This window comes from Gavia stellata, chromosome 9 (assembly GCF_030936135.1).
Source record: "Gavia stellata isolate bGavSte3 chromosome 9, bGavSte3.hap2, whole genome shotgun sequence".
NCBI classification, from domain to species: Eukaryota; Metazoa; Chordata; class Aves; order Gaviiformes; family Gaviidae; genus Gavia; species Gavia stellata.
In genome coordinates this window covers 3,900,397-3,926,540 of record NC_082602.1, presented here as the reverse complement: position 1 = coordinate 3,926,540, position 26,144 = coordinate 3,900,397, and the positions used below count along the sequence as shown (strand labels likewise).

Here is a 26,144-nt window from a genome sequence, read left to right as displayed (position 1 = left end):
ACAAAAGCAGCCCAGCAACAGGCCAGGGGCTGCTTACAGTGCAAGACCTCCCAAAAGAGGCTGTAGGTGGATCTGGGCAGTGTGAGATCTTCACTCCATTAACAAAATGATCTCTGCATTCAGTGAGTCTGCAGCCACATTGCTGCATTTTTGGTATAACAGAACAGTCTGCTGGGAAACAACAGTAGTTGCTTTCAGCAAAACAGTCTAGGAGAAACACTACAAACACCCACTTTTTTTTTTAACCCTTTAAAGTTCTATAAAGCATCAAGAGAAAATCCATAGCTTTTAAATGACAATTTTCATCATCCTTGAACATCACACGCAAGATGTAGCCATGGACACCACCTTTATCTTGACAGAATGAAAGAGCAGCCCTCAGGCAGAGTTAGTAAGATTCAGAAACCATTCTCCCCTGCCACAGACTAGGCTGTGCATGAGCAAAGACCAAGAGCAATCGATCCCCATTCATTCAAATGAGCACTGAAACAGAAAAATAAGAGTTCAATGAACCTAGATAGCTAAATGCACCGTTTTAATACAAACAAGGCCCATTTTCACCATCTCTTCAGCTATTTCAGCCTACAGTTTTACAGTGGCAAATTAGAGCAATACAGAATACTGCCATCAGATGAACTTGTTCCATTTGTTCATTAAAAAGTCAATGCGTATTTATTGGGCAAGATATTATCATGTTGTACGCAACCCTTCCCACTCCCCCCCTCCCCTAAGTCATCAGAAAAGTGCAGATGAAGTCCATGGCATGAAGACACACATCTCTTCTTGGTCCATCCCATTGGATATTCTTCAGTTTAGTACCTAAGAGCACGCAAATCCCTCGGGAGTGCTTTGTACAAGCAACAAACTTAGCGTCTCGCTTGGAAAACCTGAGAGTCAGAAATCTCACAGGAATTAATGGTTGCAAAGATCCCTCCAGTTCTAAAGTACCACTCAGTTTCAGATCATAATCCAGTCCATAAAATTCTTCTTTTTTGTCTTTTAAATAATTATACAGCCTGTTAATCGCACCATTTTTCTAAGACCATTTGGCATGATAAAGGAGATGCAGATTACATGTTAGATGACAAGGATGAATAAAGACTACACACCGGTAAATTACAGTGGCCTAATTCCTGACCAGAAGATTACATTTACAGTATAGAACAAATACATATAAAATAATTAAACCCACAAATATTACTAGTAATTGAAGCCCAGAATGGAATACATTGACTTACAAATAACATCTTCAAATACATCCAAAAATGTGAAATGGAGCACTGATCTGTTAGATCCATCTACTTCCTCGGAGGAGGATGTAACCAGGGAAGAGGAGGGACTTTTTCTCTCCTTAACCCCACCCCAATCCATCCCCTCTTTCTTTTAAAGCAGAAACAAAAAGAGTACCTCTCTTTTTTGTTGTGGTTTTTTTTTTTAAATCTCAGTTCAAAAGAGAACCATCACAGTAGGCAGACACTTAAGACTGTCTCCAAAGCACAGCAAACTCGGAGATGCAGTAATGGTCACATTGGCAAGACATTAACAGAATAAATAGGTCCAACATAAATGCTGTCTGCCAGAGCTAGTAAGTAACCATCAAGAGACCATCAGGCAATTCAAATGCGACATTTTCAAAAGGGCTCAGAGACATGCATAAAAGTCATCAATTTAAGGGCAGATGGCCAAAGTACTTTTGTCTCCTAGCACTAAGGATAAAATCTGTTAAAAAGCAAGTATTCTTCCCACAATCACTGGGCCCAAGGCTGCTGCACTGGTTTGTGCAATGGCTGGTAAGTAACCTTCTCATTCGGTATAATTCTTGTGCAAGGGTGTGCTTCAGCTGTGTTAAGCCAGTGGGGGTCAGCTTCGGGCTAACAAGCCCGCTACAGCAGAGACAGATGCCTTCGGATGCCCTGCACAAGACTCTGCAGACATGGCACGAAGTCTTCTCCCAAGTGTTGAACTCTGCCTGGGAAACTCTCAGTAGCATGCAAAAAGCTGAGAGGAAACACACGGGAAAGCCCTGCAGGAGTGACTCCACCGCTGTTTAATAACTCAAGAGATTCTAGCCTGTCCTTGAGGCCACAACTGCCTCACAAGTTGCACTGGGAAAACTCTCTCACTGTAAAAACAGCGGAGAAAAATAGGAAGGGTGAGCCATATGCCCAAGGCTTGAACACCTCCAACTTGCTGCATCCTATCATCTACCTCTCAGACTATACCAGCATCTTTGTAATACTGCGAAGGGACTTGGCTCAATACAACTACTATTCTACCTTATAGGCAAGCGTACTTTCTTTGAGGCCAGTCTGCCTTTGAGGTTTGTGGGGTTTTTTTCAGTATAGTACCGTAAGAAAACGGGCAGCAGCAAACACTGCAGTCAACAGCTGAACCCTCAAACCCTCCCTGGCATCCCACAAAAAAAAGCCAGAGAAGCATCAAGGCACAATGGTGAATGCCCTTTTGAGAATGCGCCTTAAAAGAATCAGTGCAAAGAGCAGAGATTACTACTATTACAAAAGTCACCTTTCTATACTAAAAGATCGTGGTAAAAAAAGGTCAGCTTTGGCGCCGTCTGTTTGCACATGAAGTCCCTAGCCATGACACACACCAGGGCCTGACTGACTCTACTACAGCATTGTGAGATAGTGCAAAACCTTCAAGTTACAAACAGTGAAATCAGTGTTTTGCACATCCCTCCAGAATTGTGCAAGGTACAATAAGCACTCTAGGTGGTAAATGCATGACTTCTAGAAGAGGCAGGGCAGCAAAACAGTTACTATGTACCTAGGATTTTCAGTACCATCCAGTTCCTCTCTCTGCACCACCTGCTTGGTTTCTATCTCTGCTGTTACTCAAACCAAGAGATTCCAGAAAAGGATTTTGTGTTGGGGTTTTTCTCCCCTCAGCAGATATTGATTGCAGTCTCTTTGAGATCTCCAGAGGGGATTTCAAAAAAGAGTACATGACCATCTTTCCTTTGCCAATTTATCAGCTCTGCATTACATAGATATAAGGCTCCCAGCACAGTCTGTTAAATGCAGTAGCTTGGAGGAATACTCAAAAGAAAGCAAAATATTTAATTTATTTTCTACCTTCAACTTCTGGGAAGATTGAAGCTTTGGAACACAACATGAGAACTCAAATCTAACACTTGGCTGGATACCGGCTGAATACCAGGTCTGAGGAGAAGAAACAGCAAGGAATGAAGTGACACACAGAATACCTGAAGAATTTGGAGTTGTGGAATGGACATTCAATTCACCATCAATAATCATGATGAAAATAGGCATGGGGAAGGGAAGAAAAGCCCTAAAACTAAAGTTGGGCGTGAAAATAACGCAGATTTCGAACAGACTAAGACAGGGAAGGAAGTTTTCAAGATCAAGCCGCCATCAGACCTGCAATTGTAGGAACAAAGGCTTACTGCAATCTCTTCCCCTAGGAAACCTTTAGAACCACCCCAGTGCTAGTTGGCAAGGCACCGATTGTTGCACTACAGTCAGTGGTGGCCGGGAGAGCCATTCATGTGCTTTTCACTGCAAGGAACATCCGTGCTGTAGAGGCCATCCAAGTACGCCTGAGAAATCTCCGCTACCAAGCTCCTGTCTGGGACGGACTGGGCCATTCCGTAGATGGCTCCCTAAGCAGAGAAGAGGAGGTTGTTACAGAGGATTGTCAACGCCAGAGAAACACGCTGACCCCAAACTCACCCTCGCTATATGCTGGCCTCCTTACCATGCCTGTGGTCTTGGCGTTGGGGTCCTTCATGATCTCCTCAATGCTGTCTTTGACATCTTTCAGGAACTGTTCAGCAACACCAGACTTCGTGTGCAACTGTGTAATGCAGAGATGAATGCTGGACAGGCAGGGGAGAGGGGAGACATTAACCATCTCAGGCATGTACAGCTCCACATTTTCTAAGCAACTGACAGCAATTTAGTCCTTCCCTGCCCTGTGACAACCATGTATCTCCTTAAAATAACATTTCAGCAGTATAATAGGAGAAGACAATCCACTCCCTTCCAATTAAAGGCAATCCCTGTAAAATACTTGCTAGAACCAAGCTGCAGAGAGTTCAGCTCTTTTGCAAAATGGCAACTCCTCCTTCCTTCCTGACTTCACCATACGAGGTTAAAGGCCTATAATTTTCTCACCTCATTCCAGGTACCTCCTGGGAGAAAAACGCAGCTGCCTGCAAGCACAGTGATCCTTGCCATCATTTCCTTCCTTTTCTTCTCCAGCCTAGATAAGCCATCAGCCACCCACAGCATGGAAGCTTGTATCCACCATAAGGAACAGGGCTACTCACACCTCTGGGATATCGCTTCAGGCTCTCTAGACTGTGCTTCATACTAACCGCAAGTCCAAAATTTTTTCAGTGCAGCTACATCTAAGAGCATTTGCCCCTTTTACCCACAGAAGAACAACTACCCACTCAAGGAAACTCTCTGACAAACATTCATTTTACACCAGGCTGGAAAAGATCACTGAAAATGATGAGCCCTTCACTGTTCTTTCAATTACCTTCATCTTCAGTGGGCAGCAAAAAGATACTGAAAATAAATAAATAAATCTACAAACCCTCGGTTGGCTAACATGAGATAAAGCCCTGGCTATTTATATTTTTCTGCTTGTATTAGACAGAGGTAAATAGAAAGGAAGCCTCAGATATGTCCTCTGCCAGGCTCATTAAAATTACTATTGCCTTATCCTCACTGCAGTAACTGTTATATACCAGCAATTACAAAAGTAATTCCTTCTCTGCAGAGGAAAAGTTGACATACAATTTATCAGATATGGACAACCCTAGTCAGCAAATCAAAAGAGCTACATGGCCTGAAGACGGCCATCTTGCATACGCTGGCTATGCGCATCACTCCACTGGTCTCCACAAACTCACCTTGATGGGAACTGTAGGACATTTAAGTTCCATCCTTTTGCAGCTAAGAAATTAGATAATCGATAAATGTCGAAAGTGTCCGAACCGATGGAGAGGACAGATACCTCAGGTTTCCCAAGAATGAAGATGCTGTCAATTTTTCTCAACCTTAAAAAGAAAAAGGAGAAAAGAAGTGACTGACCAGGGTTACCGGGGCCAGACATTCTATCCATCCATCTGGAGCCTTAAAGGAAAAGCTACAGAAGGGAACAGATGACAGCACATCCCTACTGAAAAAATCATGCAACCAGCCCAGGCCGGGGGGACTGGCAAGAGGACTCAGGTCATTAGAGTCCCTAAAGTCAAGTACACTCCGGAAGAAATGGAAAAGAGGGAGGACAGAGAGGCAAGGGAAGACAAAGTAGCAGAGAAGATCAGCTTAATCAACTCACATAGCAACACAAGCACCCCAACAAAAGAGAGTATAACCCTTCTTTCATCATCTTCAGTAAGTCCTTCCAGATTTGCCCTCAGCCACGGCTGAGGCAGAAGAAACTCTCAAAGCAAAGTCAAATAAATAAAGATGCCTGTACCCCCTCCTCTCTGCACCTCTCAGCTATCTGGCACAGGGCAGCAAACTGGACATAAACAAAGCGTCTTCTCCCATAACTGCCCGGTGGATCCCCACCCAGCAGGTAACATGCTATAGCTTCTCCAGGGGGCGGGGGGGAAGTTGCAAGAGAAACAAAAGCAGTTTGAGAGAAGGAGTCCAGAATGCGGTTTAAGTCAGTGATCAAAACACCAAGGCACACACGTACTCCGATTCGAGGAAACGAGCCGTTTTAATGATCCTCTTCGTAGCCTCAATGTAGCCCGATTCCCCTATGTGCATCAGAGTTGCCCAGCACGCAGCTATGATTCCACCAGGCCTGGAGCCTGCCACGGAGGGGGAGGCGTATATACCCCCTTGCCAGTCTGGTGCTATAAAGAACTGGTAGCTCCTGTACTTCTTGTCGCTGTACAGCACCACTGAGGAGCCCTTGGGAGCATAGCCATACTGCAAGGAGCACAGAAAACATTAAAAAGCAGCAGGAGGGCACAGGAACACATTCAAGCATTCACTGCACGCAGTCACCAAGATCCCACTTGCCCATACTTTGGCGGATTGCACAAAGCATCTGAATAGGGCAGCCCTTACCCCGCACTTCAGCACTCCTTCACATAGCAGAGCAGAAATATCTGAAGACGTGGATGGCATCAGGAATTGCTCCCCAGAAATTAAAGCATTGGAAGACCTTTCTCCCCTCCTTCTTACCTTGTGGGTATCAGCAGAAATGCTGGTCACACCTTTCACACGGAAGTCAAACGGACGCTTTAGAGGGAACCCTGCCTTGTCCATGAAAACAATGAGAAAACCACCCAGGCAGGCATCAACATGGAAGGGGATTTTGTACTTCACCGCAAGCTGTGTGTAAACAAGAGATTCTGGTGAGTAACATGCAATCAGGCAAGAAAACGATGTGGTCAGGGCACCCAAACTCCAGTCACCAAAAGGTACTCCGCATTGCACAATTAAATGTTTCCTGGACCCTTCTGGAACATCATACCACTCTCATGCTGTAAAGGATAGGAGATCTGGAAGGGCTGGCTACTTGTGGGATGCCTTCTATTTGAAGATTGCCAGCAAGAGGAAAAACTACATCGCATTTTGGCAGTTTGCTGTATTTGCCAAAGAGATGTGACAACTTGGTCTGAAAGGAGTATCCACAATAAAGTGTAAGGGCATGATCCAAATGAAAAGAAGGTCAGAGGCCTTGGCTGGTTACATACAAAATAAGTAACTGGAGCACGGAGAGAAAAATGCAGAGGTGTGTTTGAAAAATAAGATCCCAGCCCTTTGACTCCTACACCCTCCACACATTCCTCTGACTTCTGCACCAAGTTTACTACAACCAGTAGGCCCTAAGTCAAAGCCTTTTACCAGGTGGACTATTTTGTTGTTATTTCCTCTCAGATATCAAAGAGCCCTTCTGGCTGGTCTTGCAGTGGGTGCAGCTGAGCTCCAAGACACATACAAAATACACACCTTCAGTTACAGAAGAAATTTATGGCACAGACTTGAGAGTGTGCAAAGTCCGTGCACATGCAAAGATTTTGCGTGTGCAAAAGGCTTGCTGCTTTGCCTTTTGTGCTGGTTTTGGCTGGGATAGAGTTAACTTTCTTTAGAGCAGCTAGTATGGGGCTGTGTTTTGTATTTGGGCTGGAAACAACGTTGATAAAGCAGGGATGTTTTAGTTACTGCTGAGCAGGGCTCACAGAGAGTCAAGGCCTTTTCTGCTCCTCACACCACCCCACCAGCGAGCAGGCTGGGGGTGCATGGGAAGTGGGGAGGGGACACAGCCGGGACAGCTGACCACAACTGACCAAAGGGATATATTCCATACCATATGATGTCCTGCTCAGCATATAAAGCTGGGGGAGGAAGAAGGAAAGTGGGGACATTCGGAGTAACGGCGTTTGTCTTCCCGAGCAACCGTTACGCATGATGGAGCCCTGCTTCCCCCTGCAGATAGCTGAACACCTGCCCGCCGATGGGAAGCGGTGAATAAATTCCTTGTTTCGCTTTGCTTCTTTGCACAGCTTTTTGCTCTGCATATTAAACTGTCTTTATCTCAACCAACGAGTTTTCTTACTTCTACTCTTCCGATTCTCTCCCCCATCCCACCTGGGGGGAGTGAGCGAGCAGCTGTGTGGTGCTTAGTTGCCGGCTAGGACTAAACCACAACACCTTGCTATGACACACCACATGCACCAGCTCAAGTCCGAAATCCAGCCCCACACAAACAGCTTTATGACAATGCCCAGACGTAAACTTCTGGTATTTAAAGCCCACCTTCTCACAGCACAGTGCTGTGAGACAGAGTGCAAAAAACCAGTCCCATATTCCTCCTCCCTTCTAAATTGTATCCTACATACCCTGCTGTTGGTTAACACCTGATTTGAGGACAGTAATACCCTCCCAGGCAGTCTACTCCTCCCACCAGATTCACTGGTTGGCATCCTGGAACCCCCTCTGTTGTTCTTGTACAGAAGGACATGCTGGTTTTATTGCTACAGCACCCAGAAGTCCCAGGGGCACCCTACCTCTGCCACCTCTTCAATCGGGTCCATAATTCCATGCGGGAATTGAGGAGCAGAACAGACCAGCATGGCTGTGTTCTTCGAGATAGCTCTCCTCATTGCCTGAAGATTTAAAGAGAGAAGATACTCACATTCCATTTACCAAGTGCCACCCTGCCAAAAAAGATAAAAAGTGAAAACATGCAGCGCCTGGTCTTAAAACCCAATGCACAAAAGCCTACAGAAAGCAAAGCAATGAGCTACAAGCACCAGCAGACATTAACGGAGTCATTTAACTCATCCACTTGGAAATACTAGAACACTTCTGTTCACCCTCATCTGAAATCTGGGGCTATTTCTGAAATACATAAATTATTTGATTCTAAATGAATCACAGAGGACAAAGGGATGGTTTACATCCAATTATTTCAAACAAAACCTTATCTGCAGTGACAGGCACTTAACTCCTGCCATTCTTCCTTATTTCCAGGAAGCATTCATCCCTCTCTATCCACTGACTTGCTACCTGGATAAGTAGATTTCTTGCTATTTGCTGGCACAATGCTAATTTCCCACAGAAAGAGTGCCGTGCTGCCTAAAGCAATACCTGAACATCCACTTCCATAGCCTTGGTCAACGGTATGTGAATCAACTTCAGTCCAAAGTAGTGTGCTGCCTTGTCAAACGCTGCATGAGCACTCACCGGGACCAACCTAGAAAAAGTAACAGATTGCATATGTCAACCCAGGCAGCACCTAAGCCTTACCACGAACAGGAGGGGAAAGAGAAAAACAATTCAACTTGTAGATATTTCTGTGTGACAGACAGGTCACAAACAGGCCAACTGCATGTTTCAACTAGCCATAAAAATCACACAGACCAAAAAAAGAAAGAAGTTGGGGAAAATGCTCTCTGGGGCAGACAAGAGGCCACGTGCTGTTCTGAACTAAAATGATGGACACTCGATCTTGAACAACCCAGAGAAAACCTATTGAAGTAATTCTATTCCACTGCGTGGTCTTCTGTGAGCCAGGAACCGGAGTTCCCAAGAAAGTTAATCTCTTGTGGTATCAGACAATATTGTACCATCTCCAACCAGCCACCCTCCCTGAGAGGGGCATACGACAATACAAAATGAACGTAATATTTGCTGTCTCCCATCTCTAATGGCAGTGGTTGAGCAGCCTTAATTAATCTTGTTTTCTGAGACATCATATCTTTACTGGGGCCTTTAATAGCATGCAAAAACATTAGAGAAGGAAGAAAAGAACTGCAGGAATTCAGAAGATGAACGCCACACTGCTTCATCTCTCTTTATGTTTTCCCCCCGTAAGCAATTAACCACAGAAACATTTTTTTATGCTCCGTCTAGAAAAAAGAAGCACATTAGAGAGAGCAAATCCTCTATTAGCAGTGTAATGATTAGCCCAATTCCTCATTTCAGCTCCAACCAGCCCCAACTTTATTTCCAGAGTTTTCAGGCTAAACCTCTTTGATCTGAATAAATCAAACCCCTTAAACACTTCAAAGGGCCTGACAATCTCTGCTCGAGAGGGGCCCAAAGCAGAAATGAGCAGGCTCTATCTAGAGCAGCACACAGGTATTGCCAAAATACATCTGCATGGCACAGCTACCACAGCACCCCAGCAACATTCATGCCTCCCAGGCTGCTTAAAGGTTCCCGTGCTTTTGCACTGCTCCTTTTGACCCAAGTCTCTCTCCTTCAGATGCAGATGGACAAGGAGGAGGTGGTAATGAGCTATAAAATGAAGGAATATTGGGGTCTAGCAGCCGTCTCCACTCAGAGGAACAGTAAGTCCCAAAAGCTCCTAAAGCAAAAACCAAGCCGCAGAGGTATTGCTCACATTTCTGGCTGTTTGATGCCTCTCTCATAAGCCAGGTCCCGGTACGCCTTGCAGGCCATCAGAATGCTCTCAGTCCCCCCAGATGTCATCTGTCATGAAGAAAAGATGCAAACAAGAAAAACAACCGCTTACATGGATGTTACAGAAGAGAAAAACAAAAAAGGGACACTGCCACAGCACCTCTGCCCAGAGATGTTTCAGAGGCAAGAGATGCACAGGATCAGCCCGAGTTTTCAAGAGCAGCAGAAGCCACTGAACAGCTCAAGGTAGCTTTCTGACATTCAGCTTGGAAGTGCACATTTCAATAAATGTTGGCTCCTCTATTTAAAGGGGGAGGGGGAAAGGGAAAACAAAAAAATATCCAACTCAAAAGCCTGACAAGAGGGGACCATACTGCACAGTCACTAGCTGGCAAACATGACCGCACTTCATGAAACTACTAGTACATACTTAGCTCTTGATTATCGGGGGATTGTTTGTCTGGATTACAGATTAATTATGCCACGTATACGGAAACAACAAAGTTGATTCTGTATTAAGTTAACTGAAGTCCAGCAGGGTTTATTAGGTCTGGAGCAGTGCCACGCTGAGGCACGGAGCCAGTTCAGGGTTGGCACTGCTCCTGAGCTACAAAACCTTCCCAGAACCTGCAGCACTGCAAAGCGCAGAGCCCAATCCCATCTTCTCTCCACAGAGGCCAGCCTAGGTCTGGTCGACACCAGGCCAGAATTTGTAAGTCCTCAAGGACTCAAGAAATTTTACAGCAGGAGGAATTACTGCATTACACTCCCCAGTAAGTCCCTCGGTAGCCACACAACCCACTACCTGTGCTGTCCCAGCCCTCTTTACCCTGACCATAGGAAAACAAGGGGGTTTGCATCAGGAGGTGGAAGAGCGGAAGGTACACGCACAAGCTGTGCGATCAAGTTTACTATTGCATACCAGAACTCAAAAGCTGTTGCAAATAAATACTTGAAACTCTTTACAGGAAGAAATTCCTCAAGTGGGAGGACTGTCTCTTACCAGCCAGCTTTTATGAGTGCTGACATGCAGGGGACACAAAAATGCATAGGCACAAACCTTTCAAAGTAAAATGTTAACCTAGCAAAATGTGAGGTTGCTTTTTCAAGCAGCCTGCAGGACTGACTTACTGCTGTGCTGGGTGAGCTGCAACTTGAGGATGGCTAGTACCTGGGACAGGTATACAGAAGTACAGATGAAAGAGAGGAATCAAAAGCTACTTACAGTGCTTGTGGAGGACTGATTTTGAACCCCAAAGCTGCTGAACCAACTGCAATTTCCCCTTTTAACCTCTCCCCCCCCCCCCAAAAAAAAAAAACATAAAAAGGATGTAATCACATTTGCATGCCTTATGACATCTGCTAGCCTGGGTTCTCCTTTGTTTTTTCCCAGCTGACATAGCTGCAAACCCCCAAAATGCAAAGAAGTGTGACTGCATGACAATGACTGAACATTAAGTACAGAGATAAGGAACAAAGTTCACAGGCACATAAAACAGCTTGCCACTTTTGTTCCTAACATGATCCAAGCTAGCAGCAGCTGCCACCACAGGCAACGTGGAAGTGACTGTCACACCACAGACAATTTCTGCTTTTTTGGTAGTTTAAAAGCAACAGCTGTCGCAGATAAACCGTAACAAGAGCCTCACACTGGATAAAGAAATTGTTGCATTTATTGTGAAGCAAATAGATGGTAGCAGGAACACAATGTCCTAAGTATTTTATGGGCTGTGTCATTCACTTCCCAACCCTTCTTATGAAAAGATCTGTGAAGTTGTCAGTTATTATCTTGGGGAAAAAAAAACAGCTGGTGTAACACGGATTGCCTTCCTACTGCTGGGTGGGAGAAGAGGTATGGGATTATTGCATACATGTAACACCGCTTGCAACATTGCTTTCAATATTGCAATGATTGTGAAAACTTTGCCAGGCATGATTCGGGGATCTTGGGATTCACGTTACTGAACGCCAGACACTTCGTGCCACCAGGCCTGCTCCTTGTTGAGCAAGCAGTCCCTACCTCTACTCTCATCTAAATAATCTGCTTCTCAAAAAGCAGCCTCCGTACAATTTTATTGCCGTTTCAATCTTTCCATCAAGCACCAACATCTTGCCCTTACATATGACAAACCTTCATGCAAAGTCTGGCTTATCAGGTGCATGCAAATGCTGAGCCACACAGTTTTGGGGAAGTCAGAATCAATGCTTTGTCGGCAGTTGGTCAGACATAGGTTAAGGAACAGCATCCAGGACGGATCGCCCTCCCAGGCAGCAAGACTGGCATGCAGGTGACCACACAGAAAGCTTGTTCAGGCAGCTGAAAATCCACCCAAAAAAGCTGAATTTCAGCCATATCAGCTTCCTAAATTGGCCCACATCAGTACCAACATGAGCGTACACCATGGAGATGTGCCAGAGCAGCTTGATCTACGGCAGCACCTTTAGCGTGGCACAGCTACAACAGCAAAAACCCATTTGGTCCACGTGGATTATACCTGCAGAGGGAGTCTGCTCCTTTGCAGGAGGCTGTGTCAGCTTTGCTATCAAGAGCAAACTCATTCTGCTATAGCCAGGGCTTGAATCACTGTCACAGGATACAACTTCCCCACCGCCTGCGGCACGCCGGCAGCTGGCCAACACGCAGTGATTCAGCACCCGCCAATGGCTCACACAAATATTTTTTTCTCTCCTTTAAATGAAAGTCCACAGGCTCAAGCGATGCCATGGGGAAAAGGGGCTGGAAACAGGCATTGTTTTAAGCAGCTTTCCAACCCTGCGCTATCTTCAAAAGCCAGGCAAAGCATGTGGGGAAAGGAAAGCAAACAGACTTTTTTTGTTCTCGATTTATTATTTTCCAAACGGGATGGGAAAGCACAGGGAAAAAATATCCCTCCTGCTTTCTAAACTCAGTATATCCCTTCTGTTTCTCCCTCCCTCCAAATCATTAAAACAGCAGTAAGAGGTATGGTCCCTGTTCTAGTATTTCTTTGGCCATGCCACTTGCATGTCACTGTCAAATACAGAAGAACCACTTTGGTTCATGGTCTCTAAAGTTTTGCTTGCATTTTCACCTTATGAAACTTGTCCATTCAGACCCTGTAGACAAAGCTGACCAAAAGTTTCACTGAGCTGAACTAACCCATGAATAAGAAAGCAAACTACAATTTATTTCTAAGGTAGCATTAGAGTAAAAATACACCACAATCCACTGCAGGGTCATAACGTAGTGGCAGACTCACATAAAAACCCTGTAAACCTGCAGGTTGTAAATTCCACTAGTTGTCTCTCTCAAGGTGACCTGCTCATCACTACAGATAAAACCTGACAGATCTGCAGAGTTTAAGCCCCCCCAAGGCACATCACAAACATTTCACTGTTAAAGTCCTACTTGGAACGTGCAGCCAGCTCTATGACAAAGTTTAGAAGCCCCAGAATTTGGAAGGAAGAAACAAGATGGTTTCTACAGGAGGCTTAGGTTTGCATCTACTGATTTTGCCTCCTCTCTCCTGTCCTCAGCTGCAGAAAGTGCAAAGAAGAATTGGTAGAGAGACTGACATCAAATACACATGCACACCCCCCCACGTGATTTTCCCCTGCACTTCAAAGCTGTCCTTTCTTTTTAAGGTTCAAACAACCACTACTATTACAAAAAAAAAAATCATTGAAGCTTGCATAAAAGTGGTGATTCGTCCCCAAATTAGAGTTGAAATACACAGAGCCAGCACTGCAAAACAAAGCACCTTGTGAACAGGAACACGTGCACACATCAGACAAGAACAAACTCTGCCCATTCCTCCTCTATGTGTTGAGCTTAATTAGTCCTTCCAAATCATTGCAAGAATGTGATTAGAATCTCCTGGGAGCCAAAAATCACCAATTCCTGTCTCCTTGCTCTTGCGTAACGCGATTAAAAGTAAGAACAAAAGTAGTAATTAGTGAGAAATAGGAAGCATCCATCCGCTGCTGAAAATTATTAGTTTTAAAAACTGCTTAAAAACCTGGAACATCTCTAAGTGCAATTTAAGGCAAAAGGCATGCCTGCACACCCCCCACCACACGGGCATTGTTAGTGGTTTTATGCCCACGTTTAAACTAAGGAGAATTATAGCCCCCATTTCTTAAATAAAGGCAACTCCTGTAAATTAACACAAGCTGCTCATCTGATTTAACATCCAGAAATCTAAAAAGACATGTTTCATTTTAGCATTTATTAAACACACCAAAAACTTTCAAAGAGGAAGCAGGGGACTGCTCTCCAGATATCCCGCTTCGGAAGATGTCCACATGACACAGGGCAGAACCATGCAGGGATCCCCAAGCTGCTGAAAGCCCTGGGAACAGCACAAATGTGTCACCGTGCTGCTTTTCCCAGCCTGAGCAGGAGAGTATTAGCCCCATAAAGCGCTGATCTGCAACGTGTCATGGAAAGCAGAGCACAAAGGAAGTGAAATTGCCTCACTGAGAAGCACAGACAGAATCTGCTGGGTTGGTTTTTTTTTCCCCCCACATGGCATAGCCACAGGTATACCCTTCAGAAACACCAACAAGTTCCATTTGCCTTCAGGGACCATCACAGGCACCAACAAAATTGGACAAGCAGTCCTAGCTGCTTAAATCAGATTAGTAAATCCAGTGGACAGGGACCTGGCACTAAGACACACTGCTTCTCAGAAATGGCAGTGATGAAATTCAGAAAAAAATAAGCATTTATTCTAGTTTTCAACACTGAAAAAGTTGAATCGAGTAAACCAGACGCCTTCCCAGTAGAAAAAGCCAGCAGCACCTCCTGAACAGATCAATTTAAAGATAAAGATAACTCACAAGATTGCACTCTCCCTGGCTTAGCCATCTCTGTTTTACAGCCTCGCTGGTTACTGAAGCATAACTGCAGCAGTCTGAGTGACCAGCTACAGCAGGGCCTTCCGAAGACAGAAAGCATGGCATCAGTTTGAAAAAATACTCTTTTTAAATGGCTTTGTAACTGTCCAAGCCTCCAGAAATAATTCTGAAATGTTAATTCTGTTTTGGAGAGAAGAAAATAAGAGAAGTCTTTGAGTCCAACTACTTAAAGAGCATGTGCCCTCTATATATCCACCCACATCTCTCCATCAACTCTGGACACTTCACAGTCAGGAAAGGTAACATGGGAGGAAGACAAAAAGTCCACTGGAGAGACTTGTTTGGACAAGATAATTACAGGGATGCAATTAATCTTCTGTTTCCGGCCAATCAACTTTTCAACCCTCCCTCTCACCCTGCAAATTTGACTGTTCAACCAGCTAGAATGTAACTCTACAGCAGGTTGCATGCTTCTCCGTTTGCTTTGCTCCTGCTTGAATCTCAGCTGCGGCTTTGCAGCACAGTCCTTGGAAGGGAGTGGAAGAAGAAAGGAGCAGAGGGAAAAGCAGGATTCCCCAGAGAGCATCTGTGGAGGTCTCACATTGGCCGTGATCACCGTCTGATTGTTCTGGAGCAGTTTTTCACCCATTCTGACCCTCTCCTCTTAGGCAATTCTACTTTTAAATTTCAGTGAGAGAGCACACAAGGCCAAGGTTGACACTTTTACAACACGTGCTTTCGTAACAAAAACTGAACACACACCTTGCAGGCTTCAGCAAGCAAAGTTCTCCAAGCACACAAGCGAAGTGTCAGAGAGCTATCTGACTGTTGTATCAACTGACATCTCAACTGTTGATAAAGATGAGTTTCAACAGCTTTAAACCCAGGGATAATCTCAGCAGTGTTCTTTGCATTGCAAACCAGGAAGGCAATGAGGTGAGGTTAAATGCTTTTTATAAGCAAAGAGGCACGTTCCTTCTCTAAACTTGAAGGTGGCACAAGGAGTACAGCACCAAGACAAGTCAGGTCGCAGGGTGCAACCTCCTGCCATCAAAAGCAATCACATTTTATACTCCCAGACACTGCACAGTCAAGTTCCATCTTCAATCCAGTTGGAGTTTGGTCCCAACTACACCTACTGTGAGGCTACTCCAGTACTTAACCTCCTTAACACAACCAAGCCTCCAACTATCAGATTAAGTCCATTCAAGGCCAGTTCACCTCAGAAGTTCTTGTGTCAACACGGCCTTCCCATACTGATCTTCAGCCATTGCTGGCCTTCTCCCTTCCTAGCATATTTACAGACAGCAATCATGTCACACCCAGTCTCTGAAAAATCTCATCTGGATTCTTCTCACAAATGGAACTACCTCCTCGCAAGTTATTAAGCAGCCTGTTTGTATCACAGCTGCACCTGACCACCATGCTAGGAGATAAAACCTCACTGTCCCATGCACCATGTAAACAGGGAGAGAATTTGGCCTAAGGAATTCAGGGTCCTTACCAGAAAGGTAAAATGAGAGAAGAGCGTCAAAAAACATGGCTCATTTTTATAACAATAATTCACTGTGCAAGTTTACAACTTTTGCTCTTCAACCAACTTTGAAATCATCAATGTAAGGACACGCACCCTGACTCGTGATAGGAACTCTATTCAAGGCTTTAAAACCAGTTTCCACCCTAGCACACTGGAAGGCCACATAAGCCTGGGAAGACAGCTTTCCAGCTGGACAGATGACAAGACATGCCATGCCTGCTTGATCACCAATACTTCAAGCTGCTTGTTGGTGACCAGCCAGCTGTCCTTGTCCTCAATCTTAGCATTCTGGCAGGCTCACAGATTTCTAGTTCAAAGATTAAAACTGAGTGGAGCTACTCAAAGTGTCACTGCTCTGTTCACCATGCCCCACTGACAACCAGCCAGGCTACATTACCCTGGTTCTTTTTTCCGACTGCCATCAAGCGTGTATCATTTAAGAGTGTGAAAAAAAAGCTGAAGTAAATAGTCTTCTCTAAAGAACCACTTCCCTGAGTCAAACTGGCTCTCAAAGCTTCACCAAGAAGAGCAATTAGCAACCATCTTCTGTACAGCTATGTTGGCATGGCATATACCAGAATGAGCTTGACCTCAGCCAGATAGCAGAAGGTGCATTTCCATTTAAAGTCAGAAATATCCAAATTGTTCATGGGACACGTGAAGACAGGCTACTTACAGCACCACAAGAGTTGGGGCCCCCATTGAAGAGTGTACAGGCAATCCTCACTACTTCCGCTTCCATCTTCCTCAAACCAGGGAATATATCTGGATGGAGGGGATTACTCCAGGCAAACTCTTCATACACCTTCAGAAAACAAAGACAGAAAGTTAGCCTTGCAGATGAAGCACTGAATTATCAGCCCAGATTCAGGAACTCACCATACGCACTGTGTAAGCAAATTAGCTGCATTTAGCCGTAAGACAATACTGCAGATCTCCTTGGACTTAACTCCTGCTGCAAGTAAATATCAAAAACTGGGAAGCTACAGCTGAGGGGGAAAAACCCACACTTGTTTTTCTAGGGCATTCTGGCCTCTGAAGTGATTCTATAACATCACAATATTTCTTTTTGTAAAGACAGGTTGAATCGTTTGGTTGTTTTCTTAAAAAAAAAAAAACCACCACAATATGCACCCTGTGATTGCTTTACACAAAGCAGGCCAAAAAACTTACTTTGCAGAACTAGTTTTCAAGTTTACTATTAAAGGGGAATTCTGAAGTAGCTAGAAAAGCACAACTGCCCACCCACACCGCAACAAAAGTGGCCGTGGAAACCGGTATTTCATGCTCATTCTGCAACTGCAGGCTCACAGGATAAGGCTGGAACAGGCCAGTTCCGACCTCCTGCAGTTGAGATCAAAAAGGAACTGCAGGGACATTAAAAGAAATACAGCAGAAAAAACAGCAAATAATCAGCACAGAGCGAATGTTTCCACAACACTCAATTCAAGCTGAGGCCCCTCTAGAAAGGCTGCTCTGAGCTTTATGTTTCCCCAGAAGTGGCAAAGAAAATGTCAACGAGCAGACGAAAACACCAATAGCGACCACCAAACAGAGCTCATTACAGCTGTTGTAAAAGCTGTTCCCCAGAGCAAGGAGGTTAGACTTCCCTTATCTAGCAAACAAACTCTTGAAGGAGATATATTTGAAAACAGACCTTTGGGCTGTTTAGGTTATTTTCCAACTTTCTCAAAGAGAAAAGTTCCTGAGTAGGTAAACAGACCTAACAAAGATGCCACTGAAGCATGCCAGTGCTCCATTGTTGTAAGATTTAGACCATCAAAAAACATTTCACAAACTTCTTTTTTGCTTAAACCAAGAGGAATTCAGTTTTGCTCAGTGAAGCTGTTCCAGTCCAAAGTCCCACATCCTCCCAGTAACAGGACAGCCAAGGATGCTTTCACTCCAGCCTGCAAAGGCACATCTCTCGGGGGGCTTGCTGAAGCTGATCTATGGCAATTTTATGCCTCCTACCGTTCCCTCAATTAGAAAGTCAGTACCAGTTTCCAGTTCACTCGTAACCAGCTTCTTACTTTCTTACTCAAAACATCTCATCTGATTGGATTCTAGTTACCTCTACACGGTGTTTTCGCAGGGATGGTCACTTGGTCAGCTTTACACTGCCCGAATGCTTTGCTAAAAATTCCCCTTCCACCCACATTTACCCTAGGCTCTGTCTTCGTAGTTGGGCAGTCTTAATTTCAGATCTTCCCTATTTATTTTGAAAGATGCTGGAACAGCGTTGAGGGGTTTCTGGTCACCCTGAAGATGCTAAGCATATCTGCAAAGATGCAAAGTTAGACTGCTTGCACTTTACCTTCACTAGCAGATGGGTGAGTTTCTCTTCACCACTGTACACAGTCCCAGAGACTTTCCCATCCTGCCAACGTACGTCTCCTGAAAGAGAAGGAAGAGCACACTGCTTGCAAACGCAGCCATTCTCAGAAAGCATGTAGAAGCGCACAGAGAAGTCCTCCCACCAGTTCTGCAGATGAGAACTCAGCTTTTGAGATTTCACTGATGAGAAACAAGTATGATTTTTTTTTTGCCACAGAGATAGCCGTGTGTGACGCTAAGCCTCTGGCATCATGTATCCCACGGACTTAGCAAACTGCAAGCAAATGATGACTAAAGAGTCAGCACATAAACAACATCTAGCTGCAGCAAGCAGTTATATTAATATGTAATCCACTTAATCCCCACTCAGTCTCCCCAAACTGCTGTCCAACCAACTGAACTCTAAAGTGGCTAAAGTTAAAGCCACTTTAAAAGAGCACCCAGCACCACTGTAAGCTGAGAAAAGATGGAAAGGCCAAGCTCATATTGCTAAAACCTCCAGTGCTGGGTGCCTCAATTAAATTTCACCTAAAATGATATACTGCTGAAGCTTTAACAAATAAGAGCAGGTGGATGGAACACCAACAGCAGCACACCCTGCTGAAAAGTGTTTCAACCCACTGCTCAACATGATAGTACTTAACCCAGTAACTTTCTGCCTCCAAACACCCCAGCAGCGTATTTCCACGTGTTTGGTTATTTGCTCCCTCACCTAACAGTCAGCCTCCTTCATAAAACTCAACAGCATCAGTTTCACAAGCGTATGTAAGGTGAACACAGTCACAATTCAACCTTCATTTCCAAACAACTTTCAAAGGGGAGTGCCCATGTGTGGGAAGTGGGGGGGACCACAGGAAAAGAAAAAAGGAAAGAAGAACCCAGTGAAGGAAGGAAATAATCATTTGAGGGAAAAACACAGACAGAAGCTACGTAAGCAATACATAAAAGTAGAAAAGAAGGAAGTTGTTATAGGATACTCAACTGCAAAACTATTTGTTTCTCAATTTGGAGTAGACGCACTGTTCTAGCAGAAAATTCAAGGCATTTCTCAAGTTTGGGATAAGAGCAGCGCGGTCATATCTTCTCCTCTGGACAGCAAGTCACCCAAATTTGCTCATTACAAGTAATAGGCACATGAATCAGGGTGGAGATATTTACACAAGTGAGGCGACTCCAATTAAGTTTCAGACACTGCTTATGTGGACTCAAGCCAGGGGAAGAACATCATGACTTTGCCTTCCCTAAATAGCATTTTCAAGGTACAAACCATTATGACTTCAATTAAGAGAGACAGTCTTGGAAAATCCCTAAAAATCCTGCTTGGAAGTTGTTGGGTTTTTATTATGATTATTCCCTGGGGCTTCACAGAAAACACATTTCTAGTAAAAGTTGAACATCAAGGCAACTGCTCAGAAATGTAATCAAAAATGCATTCAAATAATTTCTTCCATATTTCTCTTCTCCTCAACTCTCCCATCATCAGTCTAGAGCTCTTGGGGAAGGAACAGAATTTCACTGTAAATACTCAAGTACAGTATTAGAAGTCATGAATACTGATCTTAGTCCCTTCCAGAAGGAAAACAGACAAAGATTTGCAAGCAAAGAACATCAGGGAAGACATATTTAAGATGAAGCCATGAGCAGGAGTCATTAGATCTCATTTAAGAGAGCAAGTCTAATGTTAGGTCTATGAAACAGACCCACCTCTGCTGCAGTACAGACTCACATTCATACCTTTTGAGCTGTACTCTTTCATCTTCTCTAGTACTTCAGGCTGGCTCATGCCTTGTTCTGGCAGCGCTTTGATATACTCTTTTTCATCTTTCAGGAAGGATAAACTGGAAGTGACATCATTCAAGGCTTCATCAATCTTCTTTTGAATCTAAAAAGAAAGGAAAACCCTATCAACAATGGCACTGGCCATATTATAAATAATTGTTGAGTGCATGCAAGATTGAACTCCCTAGCTACATCCATATTATTGAGCAGAATAGATAAGAACTGTTTCAGCTCCATGACCAAAAAGATAGCAGAGTTAACAGCCACACATGGTTCAACTCTTCCTTCCTACCAACCTTTTCCTCCAAAACCAAGCTGCCTGGAACAGTGAACTGGCATGCACTAGTCTCTAAACCACACTGGGAATTACCTATGGGAATGCTAGCTGGCACAGCCCAGAACTGTGCCAAGTAACCACTACAGGTGATTGCAGAGTGGCACTTGGGCCACTGCTTGACTGCGTTTCATTTAACAGCATGGACACCACCACCACAACGTTCAGACACAGTGCATTCTTCACTGGGTACCGATGAGCAGTGGGAGCGTTGAGCCACTTCCTTAATGCTTGAGAAAACAAAGCTCAAGGCAAAAATACTGCATTTTTATCCACCAAACCTTTTTAAGCCACAGTTTTTAATTTGTAGAAGTCTTCAGATGCATTCTATTTTGTACCTTGTCTTCTCTGCCATCATACACACAGTTTAGAAACTCATGAAAATAGAGAGAAACAATAAAGAAATCTCCACTACAGGCACAGTTCAGAGATTTCTTTCCTCCCACCCACACCTTACATTCAGGAGGCCCAGCCTTCTTCTTACAACACATTCCAAAGTAAAGACTCTTCTTCCAGGCAACACAAGTGTTGGACTATCATCAGCTTTAAAGACTTTTGGACATTGGAATGTCTCAAAGTCAAGGCCTCCTGTAAGCGACTGATACGTTATCAGGTATCAGCCTACCAAAGAGCGGAAACGGTACACAGATAGGACACACCAGGAGTCCTCTGGCACAGAAGAGCTTAAAAGCGCCAGCCCTGAGAAGACAAGTCTGGACAAAATAGGGATTGTATACGAGGGGCCCGGAAGGTGTCCTTTTCTAATAGGCAGACAACAAATATAAGCAGAAGAGAACAAGTCATTAACCCATCTCATCAAAGGCTACTCAAGCTGAAAGGTGAAAGTTGGGGCACTTAACATGACATAAAGGGGGGATGCTAGTCCCTTCTTCCAGAGGGTTGGGGGAGAAACTTGAGAACCATTTCCATGTCCACAGCAAAAGACAAAACTTCCTCTTTGCTACTTTCATTTGATAAAACTGCCTGTAACAGACCTGACCCCCCAAATCAATGTGTAAATCTGCCATCACATCAAGCAGAAAGCAGGGCAATCATCATGTGTGATACCATCATTTACTAGGTAAAATAAACCAAGCTGTGCATTTCTCGATCATTAAGTCATGAACATGCTAAATCATGCTGACATTTGTAGTTTCAAGTTTTTATGCAAAAAAAAATAATCTCCCAAACACTAAAGCTTGTCTCATTTTAATGATTACACAAACTTCTGATATCTTTGTGCTATAATGCTAACTATCCCTAATAGGTATTGAGCTCTAAACTAACTGTGGCCAGTCGTCTGATTAAAAAAAATTATCTTTCCATGTTGCACAACAAACACCTGGCTATCTCACACTTGCTCAAGAATAAGACATTGTTTCAGAAGAACAACTCAAGTTCAATCCTGTCCCCTTCTTCCATAAACATTACTTTCTTAAAATCTAACAACGAAGAAATGTTACTGGAAAATTCTGTAACTACTGGAAAATTCTGTAACTGCACTTACTGATTCTTGGTTAAAAAAAAAGGTGGCACCCCCATTTTATGAGAGTGATACTATGACAAAAAGACTAGGTAGAAATTATAACTTCCGTTAAACCAGGTAGCAGCAGCAGACCTTCCAGACCTATATCATTGGATCATTATGATCACAGTAACATGACAGCAAAGATGCATAGAACTGTAAGGTCTCAGAGAACGGGCTGAAACAAGGACCTGGGATAGTATTACAAAAAGTTGTTCAAATACTTACTATAGCCCCAACAAATGGCATTTTTCTCAGTAGTTTAAAGAACTGTTTTTTAGTTCGAGATGTTAAACCTGAAAGACAAAAGTCAGAAATTAACCTAATAAGACTCAAGAAACAAAAAGCAGACTCGGAGCACAGTACTTCCAATACAACCCATGATACAGGCTCAGTATTTCTGATCCAGGCTAAGGGGACATGGTGAGACAGATCAAAGAGCAAGGACCAGGCTACAGAAACATCTGGCTTGCAGAACAGTAGCCATCTATGGGAATCAATAATTTGACTCTTTTTCTTACTTATATGGGAATTTGCACCCACATGTGGAATTTTACAGAGAAGAGAAGGACTCTAGGATTTGCTAAAGGTGATGTCTCCAGCAAAAAGGGAAAATACTTCCTGAAATTATTTTCTGCATCTTCGAATCAGAACAGTACTGTAACATGAAAACACTCAGCAACATGAAACAGGCTCCCAGGCCCAAGGAGGAAACAGTAGTTCAGCCATAACGTGACAAGGATTCACCCGGTGCCTGGCCATCCAGTATAGGAAATGCACGATGCAATGGGAGGCAACTCAGGGGAAGGGGATGGACAGAGGGAAGTTCCACCACAGTCCAAATACGGAAATGAGAGAAGCCACTGATGACAAACACCAGAAAACTCCCGGGGTAGCTCTAAAGGCAGGAATGAAAACAGGATGACACAGATGCTTTATAGCCACAAAAAATGCCTTTTGAGTCCTACAGGCATTTCAATTGAGCACCAGCAGTTACAGGACACTTACACCAAGAAATAACTAAACAAACTTCAAAAATCAACCATTTTAGGACTTTGCAATTTTATCTGTTTTCCCTGCCAGTTCATATATATTGCACTTCAAAAATATATTTTGAAAAGCTACAGAAGGACAGTAATTGCAGTTCAGCACATTCTGTAGCAAATACTCATTAACACTCTGACAATAACATTTCTATTGCACTTTTCAGTGTGCACGCTGTTTCATTAATAACTTCCACAGTGAGAGAAGACTGCAAACTCCTGAAAAATTCAGACAATCTAATCAGATCTTATAACAGTCAACACAAAAAAAAATACTGTGCAACAGTACAAATACTAGCCAAGAAGCTAACATAACCCTGTACTGAGCAAAAGCTTCACACCACAGATGTTCCTTCCATAGATGTTCCCACTATTCAGCTACTCCCATCTTTAAAAAGAAAAAAAGGCTGGTTGAGGAACAGAGAGGCACAGAAATAAACAAGTTAAAAACTCAGCTGTTTTTAACAAACCACCACTGGAGTGTAACCCTAAGGCCTGTGGGAACTGCAAAGCATCATGTTCTCCTCTAAGGGCAAGGCAGTTATCTCTGACCATCACACAACCAGAGAAAACTGCAGGTTCAAAGAGCTGTCAGTATCAGCAACTGCTCAAAACAGGAAGATGCTCCAGAAAAAAAAATAAAAATCCACACAACAATACCACATGCAATTATCTTGAACATCCTGAGGATGAAACATGCCTCGAACACTGAATCAAAACCACGTCTCCTCCCCCAGCAGGAAGGGAAACAATCAAGAGCAAGAGTTATCCAGCCACTTTTCACCAGTGACTAAGTTCACAAGAACCCAGCTCTCAGATAAATTTCCCCAGGTTTTGAGCAAGAAGAGAATGTTGCGACAAGTAAACGGTTTAGCCAAAAGCAAAAAGGAGACGAGAGGAAGGGAAGGAGATGCACGCACGTTCCAGGCTGGCCTACCGCACCCTCTGAAGGAATGGAGGTGTTTCCATTGATGAGACAGGCCTTGACCTTAATTTGGAAGAGGGTTTTGTTAATGCTAGTTGACAACAGAAGGTCTGTTTTGACAAGTGTTTCGCCTTGTTTCATTCTCTTTCCCTCCACTGCTTAAGAACAACTCTGTCCCCCCAAACATAAAAAAATCCCCCATTTCAATACTTACTCTCAGACTGGAAGAGGAAGCCATGCAGCCATACGCTTATAAGCGTAGAAGAAAATGTCAACCCAACCAGCTGCCAGGGTTCAAGTCCATCGCACTGGGCATTCACAAAGCTCGTTGCTGTCTCCCAATACATCTGGAGGATCTCCTTGTAGGGAATAATGGCATCCTGCACAAAAGAAAATGAGACTGACATTGGGAGAAGTTCAAATGCACACAAAAAGGGCATCAAAAAGTCTGTGAGTCTATTCTCTATTAAAAAGGTGCTTTTCAGTATGCAGACCCTGTGCTGTCCTTAATTCCTGTAAACAGAACAGATAGGAGATAGTTGTCATTCATTCCTAGTCAAGAGCTACTGATAAAAATACACATCTTGAGTGATTTCAAATATTCAGAGAGAAGGGGCAAGGGCAGACGAGTAAGATGTGCAAGCTTCACAGTCCCAAGACTCATCATCAGCTCTTACCATGGCCCCAGAGAAGCAATTGTGTTAATCTCAGTATCTTTTCCAAGGAATTATTAGGTGGCGAATGAAGACTGAACTACTACAATACACCCACCAGAGGAGCCACCATTCATCAGGTGCCACCAAAACAGGCCTATTAAGTACCCGGGGCTGGATTTTTAAAGAAGATGTAAGTACTCAGTGACTCCTTAAGTTTAAGATCTAATTAGTACTTTCCATACAAAGGGAGGACAGAAGAGACAAACACTGCTGCTGCCAAAAAAAAAACACCACAAAACTGTGATGCAATAACAATTACAATGTCAAACTAGCAATTACTGTCAGGACAGAGCCCAAGTACCCAATCAATATCTTCAAAGCACACTCTCTTCAAGAGTCTCAGAAGAACAGGGTGGGGGAAAAAATGAATGTACACAAGGGAAAAAGGCCATCTTCCCCCAAAACAGGGGTCTTCAGTACAATTCTCTGGAAAAAGGTATCTAGAGATAAGAAGAATCCAGGTAACCACACCTTGTTTGGAGCTATGACAAAAAATAAGTATTTGGGGGGTTTGTTGCCTGTTACAGACAAAAGCTAGTGCATTTTACTTTACTTTTTCTAAAGCTTCTTCAGCCACCCCCAGAGCACTCTTCCCAACCCTTCTCCCCTTTTAACCTACCATCAAGCCTAGTTTTCCCCAGTTTTGCTGGAGAGTTTTCGGGGCGGGGGGTGGATCTTCAGCACTACAAAGCTTCACCCTCCAAACAATGGAGGAAGTACACGGGGCCTTTCAAAACATTTGTTAATAAATCTTGGAAGGAATGCATCCTTGATACCTATGCTGTCGTACTCTTTGTGTGTTTAGAGCGGCTTGCAAAGGTGGATATAAATAAACCACTAAATTAAAAGCTGCTAAAACTTCCCTTCTCAGCACCTTTTACAGATCTCACCTTCTGGGTCAAGTCAACAACAGAAGCAGCATTTAATATGTTTTTTAGGTCACATTTAGGGGTAACATCATTTCAATACAACTGGAGAGGTTACAAACTGCCTAAAAAAGCCAAGATCTTCCAGATAATCAATGGAAAAAGGCAAGATTCCTTACAAAAAAAACCCACTAATGAATATTCACTGCTTTGGAAAAGCAGTAAAATGCATATAATGCAAGAGAGTTTAAAAATATTTAAGCAACCCAAACAGAAAGCTAGAAAATTCCAGCAAAACAACAATGTCAACCCATCGCAGAGGACTAATATCACCCCATGTCCCAGCATGGGCTGAA

General features: G+C 43.7%; 1 protein-coding gene across 1 annotated transcript in view; it reads right to left on the bottom strand.

Moving 5' to 3' along the window:
* Positions 1-1,379: 1,379 nt before the first annotated feature.
* Positions 1,380-26,144, bottom strand: part of SGPL1 (sphingosine-1-phosphate lyase 1) — a 29,040-nt gene continuing 4,275 nt past the window's right edge. The window contains 13 exon segments of the mRNA XM_009812854.2: positions 1,380-3,643; positions 3,739-3,859; positions 4,904-5,050; positions 5,701-5,939; positions 6,198-6,347; positions 8,027-8,125; positions 8,610-8,715; positions 9,868-9,956; positions 16,940-17,068; positions 18,581-18,660; positions 20,335-20,482; positions 22,467-22,534; positions 24,421-24,586. Coding sequence (XP_009811156.2) covers positions 3,503-3,643; positions 3,739-3,859; positions 4,904-5,050; positions 5,701-5,939; positions 6,198-6,347; positions 8,027-8,125; positions 8,610-8,715; positions 9,868-9,956; positions 16,940-17,068; positions 18,581-18,660; positions 20,335-20,482; positions 22,467-22,534; positions 24,421-24,586 — 1,683 coding nt within the window. The 3' untranslated portion in view covers positions 1,380-3,502.